Raw genomic sequence first — 7839 nt, 5'->3', positions numbered from 1 at the left:
TTATAACAATACCAAGATAACTCGTGTTGACAAGTATTTTCTGTCACTCGCCCGTAGGTATCTCACCCGGCTACATGACCTCCCCCCGTCGTCTCTACTCATTTCACCCTCCCAGAAGACCTTGTTCTAGCATTGCGCTGTAAGCCCCACCAGTACCTGACCCACTACTTCGATGAAGTGAACCATAACCTCTTCACTATACCCTTATATAACCACGGCTTTCGTGACCCTAGTCACAAAGTATATGAGTAAAGCCGTAATCCCTCCCCCTTCTGTATCGCCCCTACTACCAAGTTCATGCCTTTGCTTTCTGGCTTAGATGAGCCTAAGTATTAAGCCTATTTTCTCATTCTTCTCTCACGTGATTACTGAAATAAAGTTTCCACATTGCTGTGGAAGTCTTCTCCTTTCATTCCTAAGAGGTGGTTTTAGTGGGTTCAAGTCTCACACTGTGGCTTTCGAAAAAAAAAACAGTACAAAACAATAATCGAAACTGAAGGAATTGAGGTGATGATAATAGCAATACGTTATTTATTTTATTAAATAAATATTTTATATATCTTAGAGTTAAATATAATTTTTTGTTTTACTTCTTAATATTAAAATTCTTTTTAATTTTTAAAATTATACATTTTAATATTTTCATTCCCAAAATAATTTTTTTAATACATGAACTTCTTTAATAATTATTTGTAGCACATCTTTTCAAATTAACATCTTTAAAAAAAAAGAAATGAAAAAATTACTTTTATCACATCCGACGCTCACCAAAATTGTCGAATAAAGAGAAGTCTGCAGATTTCGATATACACAAGCAGACATGTATGCAGATTTAACAAATAATTAAAAAGTTTTAATTATACCGAATATATGTCACAGACCGGAATTTGGTACGCAAACTTGAATATACACAGTGTGATTTGGTAGCACTCATACTTGGTGTAGAGACATGTAGCATCATATATGTCATGCTTTATGTATAGCATATTATGTAAGAATACAATTCTCGATTATTGCTTTAACATAGTCTAGTTTTGAATATTTTAAAATTTTCAACGAATATTTTATATAATTTAGGTGAGGATAAAATAAGAGTAATCTTTTATATATATATTAAACCTTTTTCATTTATTTAGGCTTGTTTTATTTACTATGAAAATTTCACCTTAAAATTTCAGGTCTAAAATTACCTGGTACTTAATTGGTTAATATAACTGAAAACTCTTAAAGGCTATCCTTTAAAAGTTTATACTATCTAGCACATAAACTAGTAGTTTTATATTTGAAGGTTTAAGCTTTTTTGAATATGTTGATTTGGCAGACTAGCAGTTAAGCTGTTGTCATAATAAAAGGTGAGATTTTTGATTTGAATCTGATCGTTTATTATTAATGTTTCAATTTATATACAAAATTGCAATACACAATATTAATAAATCATGAAAATTAAAAAAATGCATTAATTTGCAGTATACAAAAAGCAAATAAACTACATAATTAACATATTAACCAAAACTGTATTAATTTATAAAATATTTATTGATTGTTTCACTTTAATAAGGCCAAACACTTTCGTCAGTTCATTAACCACAAATAAGCTGATATTGCAACATTGCAAAGCGTTGGCCTATAAACAAACAAGTAGCACTTGAATTGTGCAAGTAATAACTGTTAAAACTGCAAAATAAAAATACCAATAAAAATATAACTACCAAACCTAACTAAATAATGATAACATAAAAATCCAAGGCGTAAATCTAAGGTGTAAGCCTTAATAATTATGTAAACGACCAGCGCCAAGTTAGCAACGTTGCTGGAAAACACAGGGCTGTATTTTCAAAAAATTTTTAAAAATGATATTTTCTTTAACATAAGGAATTAAACTAAAACAAATGGCATTATTCTTATAGAGTTTTGAAAGATCTTTCGATTGGCATTTACCAATTTGAGACACGATGCGTATTTTTCAAATTATAGAGAAAATAAAATTGACCAAAATCGACTTTTTTTGAAAAAATTTATTTTTAGAAAAATCTAGAACAGGTTCAAGTTGCACGGAAATACATCTAATAGAGAATTAATCAGGCTATCAATAGCAAAAAAAATCATAAAAATCGAGTAGACCAATTTTGAGAAATTTGATGTCAAAGTCAAATTTTCAAACTCGTCAAATTTCAAGCTTTTTAAAAAATGTAAAACGCAAAAGTATGAAAAAAACTTTCACAAAACCGGATAAATAAGCACCATTTCAATATCTCAACTAAAACATCAAAATATTATTAAAATAAGTATAAATTTTGCACATGTTCCGATATAAGTGCATTTTATTTAAATTTCGAAGGAGGTACAACCTGCACGCTTAAAGTTCCTAAAACTAAATTGATCACTCTTTCAAACAAAACTAATTTCACAAAAATCGAGTAGAACGTTTTTTAATTATATATGTTTAAAAAAGTGGATTTTTTACGAAAAAAATGTATGTTAACTAACACCATTCTAATAACATATTAAGGTGAAAACCTGTACAAGGCTAAAAATTCACCACCATTGTAAAGTTTATTAAAGAACTCTGTTAAAAGTATCTATAGGCGGTTGTATTCTGTGGTAAGGGAATGATAATAAAATTTAATTTATATAATAATAATATTTTAAATTCAATATTTAAATTAAATTCAAAAATATATTGCATATAAATAAAAAAGAAAGATTTTCGTCTGTAAACTGCTAACATATACCGCCATATCGAACATTTTTCTATATATATTAGAAACAAAAATAAAAAGTAGTACAATGTTGCACGGTATTTTTTTAAATTGTTTATATTTTTCTAATATGAATTGATGTAAGAATTATCAAAATCGAGTAGCAAACAATAAAGATATTAACAAAAACAACTTTTGCAGCATATTCACGAATGCATTAAACTCTGTTACAGGCATTTGTTGTTGGTTATATTCTGTGTTAGGGGACACTATGAAAATTGAAATAATTATAAATTTTACGGAATGGTACACTGTTGCACGGTATTTTTTTAAAAAATAGACATATTCTAGAATATTTTGGTATATAAATCTTTAAAAATGAGTAGACAGATTTTCTAAAATTATCAAAAATATATTGCATATAAAAAAGAAAGATTTACGTCTGTAAACTGCTAACATAACATATACCGCCATATCATATCTTATGTTCTTCTGTATACTAAATACAAACAACGCATTTGCCTAATTTGAACATTGATATAGTTTGCGTTTATCTTTTGTACAGTAAAGTTGTGCGCAGGAAGCATAAATCTTAATAATGGTAAGTATAAATCAATAAAAAATATTTAAAAATTTATAAATTAAATTTAAAAAAGTAAGAATAAATATTTAAAATATAAATATTAAATTTTTAATGCTTTTATTTCAGAACCAAGATCTTCTAACGGCAGTATTAGTGGGATTGCTAGCACGCGGTGAGACTGTATGTAAATTTAATAATATAAATAATTTAATTTAAAACATATGTATATATAATATTATATTATTATTTATTTTAAATGTAATAATAAAATTGAACTTTTTTGTATCTCTCTTTAGCAACCGCAGCGTCAATGGCAACACCAGCGTCAACAGCAACAGCAGCGTCAACACTACCAACAAGGAAGTTGGCGTAAAGGACGCCGATGGCAAGGAGGAAACAACCGGCAATATGACGAAAACAGCTGATTGCGATGTGAAAACCGCCGTCGACAAGACGAAAACCGCCGGCGGCATGATGAAAACCTCCGACGGCAGGAGGAGAACCGCCGTCGGCATGAGGAAAACCTCCGTCGGCAGGAGGAGAGCCGAAGTGTGCTGACGCCGACAGTAGAAAACGGTGCTGCAGCAATAAATAATAGAAATGTAAGTTAAATCATATTTATTAAAATTTTTAAATAAATTAATAAAGTTTTTTTTTATATTTTCAGAGTAACCAAATAAATGAAAATGAAATGCGAATCAGATTAATTGAACTTGAGAAGGAAAATCGGGAACTGAAAAAAAAAATTAAATAATGCATTTCTTTTTCTATTTATTATAATGGTTTTTTTTTTCTAATTATTATGTTTTTTTCTTATTTATATAATGTGTTTTTGTTATTTTTATAATGCTTTTTATTATTATTATAATGTGTTTTCTAGTTATTATAATGTTCTTTACCTATTTTTTTAATGTTCTTCTTTTTTTTTTAATTATTATTACAATCTTTTGTCTTATTATCATAATATTTTTTTCTTATTTTTATTTTTTGTTATTTTTATAATGCTTTTTATTATTATTATAATGTGTTTTCTAGTTATTATAATGTTTTTTCTTCTATTTTTATAATGTTTTTCTTTTTTTTTAATTATTATTACAATCTTTTGTCTGATTATCATAATATTTTTTTCTTTATATAAATTATAATAAAATAATTTTGAACAAAATTAAATTATGGAATTTGTTATTTTATTATTTTAAGATATTAATATTCAGGTATTATTATATTCCTAATATAGTAATAACCAAATATGTATGTACATTAGGGTGCCATTAATTTTTGAAAGTCGGAAAATTGCCCGCGGCACCCCCCAGATCGGTTCATTTTACTAAAAAAAATAATCTGTGTGAAATTTTAGTTCAATTGGATAAGTGGAAATGGTGCCCCAAGAGCCTCAAAGATTGGAAAATAACGATTTTCCATAAAATTCATCTTTGATTGCTTATATCTCCGACATATTTAATTTTACATAAAAACTGTCTTCCTAAAAGTTATAGATCTACTAAAAATAAACAATTCACTCATACAAAGTTTTTCTGTATTTCTAATAGTAACAGAGTTCAATGCATTTGTGAATATGCTGCAAAAGTTGTTTTTGTTAATATCTTTATTGTTTGCTACTCGATTTTGATAATTCTTACATCAATTCATATTAGAAAAATATAAACAATTTAAAAAAATACCGTGCAACATTGTACTACTTTTTATTTTTGTTTTTAATATATATTGAAAAATGTTCGATATGGCGGTATATGTTAGCAGTTTACAGACGAAAATCTTTCTTTTTTATTTATATGCAATATATTTTTGAATTTAATTTAAATATTGAATTTAAAATATTATTATTATATAAATTAAATTTTATTATCATTCCCTTACCACAGAATACAACCGCCTATAGATACTTTTAACAGAGTTCTTTAATAAACTTTACAATGGTGGTGAATTTTTAGCCTTGTACAGGTTTTCACCTTAATATGTTATTAGAATGGTGTTAGTTAACATACATTTTTTTCGTAAAAAATCCACTTTTTTAAACATATATAATTAAAAAACGTTCTACTCGATTTTTGTGAAATTAGTTTTGTTTGAAAGAGTGATCAATTTAGTTTTAGGAACTTTAAGCGTGCAGGTTGTACCTCCTTCGAAATTTAAATAAAATGCACTTATATCGGAACATGTGCAAAATTTATACTTATTTTAATAATATTTTGATGTTTTAGTTGAGATATTGAAATGGTGCTTATTTATCCGGTTTTGTGAAAGTTTTTTTCATACTTTTGCGTTTTACATTTTTTAAAAAGCTTGAAATTTGACGAGTTTAGAAATTTGATTTTGACATAGAATTTCTCAAAATTGGTCTACTCGATTTTTATGATTTTTTTTGCTATTGATAGCCTGATTAATTCTCTATTAGATGTATTTCCGTGCAACTTGAACCTGTTCTAGATTTTTCTAAAAATAAATTTTTTCAAAAAAAGTCGATTTTGGTCAATTTTATTTTCTCTATAATTTGAAAAATACGCATCGTGTCTCAAATTGGTAAATGCCAATCGAAAGATCTTTCAAAACTCTATAAGAATAATGCCTTTTGTTTTAGTTTAATTCCCTATATGAACGAAAATATCAATTTTTAAAAATTTGTTGAAAATACAGCTCGGCGTTTTCCAGCAACGTTGCTAACTTGGTTTTAGCATGTAAACGCTATATAATTTTTAATATACTTATTTTATCATAAATATCAACTCTGTTCTGCACAAGAACGTTGCTACTTTAATAGAATCATTTCTGAAGACGGGTTGTTTAAATTTTATTAGAAAATTTTGTTTATATCATATCTATAAAAATGGTTGTGTGGATACGTATGCGTAATATTACAACTCTAGCTGTTGGGACCGCCGCTGGATTGTTCGCTTATTATTATCAACATTTTCAAAAGAAACAAAGTGTAGTCAACAATTCGTGGACAAATTCGAATGTACAATTGAGTGAAACTGCGTTATGGAACGTTGATTGGGATTGCAGAGAACCACACAGTCTCGTACGCCCGTTAAAAAATGAAACACCACAAGAACAAAATAGATATAACATAGATTTGGAAAGCATGAGAACAACTGCTACTCGCCATATTATCCTTGTTCGACATGGAGAGTATCTAGACACTGGTGAAAAAGATGTTACACACCATCTTACAGATCGCGGTAAAAAGCAATCTAAGTACACTGGAAAACGCTTAAAGGAATTGGATATTAAATGGGAGAAGATAGTTGTTTCTACAATGACACGAGCACAAGAAACTGCTGATGTTCTACTTAAAGAAATTGACTATAATCCAAAAGTTATAAAACACTGCAGTTTTATAAGAGAGGGTGCGCCAATACCACCCCAACCACCTGTTGGCCATTGGCGACCAGAAAAATCAGTGAGTTTTTGCTTCTAATTTAATAAATTGGATTTAAATAGTATTTTAATTGCAACATAATAGCAGTTTTACCGTGACGGAGCAAGAATTGAAGCAGGTTTCCGAAAGTATTTTCATCGAGCTTATCCCAGTGAAAAGGGCGAAACTTATACGTTAATTGTGGGCCATGGAAACGTTATTAGATATTTCGTATGCCGCGCACTTCAATTCCCAGCAGAGGCATGGCTTCGTATGAACATAAATCACGGTTCTATTACATGGTTAACCATTAATCCTTCAGGAAATGTATCTATTAGGTACTTAGGAGATACAGGATTTATGCCTCCTAAATACTTGACCAATAGAATTCCACGCGAAACGAAAAGCGTTTAATGAAATTTCTGTGCAAAACTGAATTCAACAAATTTCATTGATATGTAATACTTGTAATATGTAAGTTTAATTAAGCAATTTTAATTGGATAAAATAAAACGGTAAAATACCTTTTTTACATAATTTTTTTTAACCAACACTCATTACACACCATTCGCAGGTCATAAGTATTCGTAGGTTTTATAGTATTTTACTTGTTCGACTTATTTAGTCAGAAAATTAATATAATATTTCAGTGCAATACCACACAAATAACCAACAATCAACATTATTTTGAAAATGTGATTTGAACAAAGTTAAAATTAATATTGTTATTAAATTTAATACAATTATGTATCATTTTAGTGGATAATTCAAGTTGTGCCATCTGAACGAAGTGCCATTGATTACGTTTGATTGCCTAATCTGAGGTTATTTGGATTTTATTCTTTAGCGTTTCTAATTTATATGCAAATAGTCATTTACGCTAAAAACAAACAATAATGAAAATAAACAATTAATTTAAATTTTACTTTTTAAGTGAAAGACAATTTTATAATTAGAAGAATTTTTGAAACAATAATGAATTACAAAATTTTATTTTGTTTGGAGTATTGCTTAAACTTATCATCAGTGATATTTGGACATATTCGTTGGTTTCATAAGTCCGTAAGTAACTGTTGCACTGCAAATTCCAGGCTTAGATCTCAACGTGCCAAATTGATTAATCGTAGCTCTTTGCAATGCAAAAATGATGGACTTCAGAAACATATCGCGGATTGTTA

At 28.2% G+C, this 7839-nt stretch overlaps 1 protein-coding gene across 2 annotated transcripts; it reads left to right on the top strand.

The window, feature by feature from the left end:
* Positions 1–6038: 6038 nt before the first annotated feature.
* LOC119668075 (serine/threonine-protein phosphatase Pgam5, mitochondrial) lies at positions 6039–7198 on the top strand. Of its 2 annotated transcripts, none has more exons than XM_038077460.1 (2): positions 6039–6703; positions 6770–7198. In XM_038077460.1, the coding sequence occupies exons 1-2, from the start codon at positions 6128–6130 to the stop codon at positions 7073–7075; spliced, it is 882 nt and encodes a 293-aa protein (XP_037933388.1). In that variant the 5' UTR covers positions 6039–6127; the 3' UTR covers positions 7076–7198. The 2 variants fall into 2 exon arrangements, with proteins under 2 accessions (XP_037933388.1, XP_037933387.1); XM_038077459.1 differs by having other exon boundaries at positions 6040–6703; positions 6767–7198.
* The last annotated feature ends 641 nt before the right edge of the window (positions 7199–7839 follow it).

This window comes from Teleopsis dalmanni, chromosome 1 (assembly GCF_002237135.1).
Source record: "Teleopsis dalmanni isolate 2A chromosome 1, ASM223713v2, whole genome shotgun sequence".
Classification (NCBI taxonomy): domain Eukaryota; kingdom Metazoa; phylum Arthropoda; class Insecta; order Diptera; family Diopsidae; genus Teleopsis; species Teleopsis dalmanni.
This window is presented reverse-complemented; position numbering and strand designations above follow the sequence as displayed.

Excerpts from the sequence above, each read along its gene's own strand:
- LOC119668075 (XM_038077459.1), top strand. The coding sequence starts at position 6,128 with ATGGTTGTGTGGATACGTATGCGTAATATTACAACTCTAGCTGTTGGG. Across the intron at positions 6,704-6,766 it reads ATTGGCGACCAGAAAAATCA|CAGTTTTACCGTGACGGAGC; the intron begins GTGAGTTTTTGC and ends GCAACATAATAG.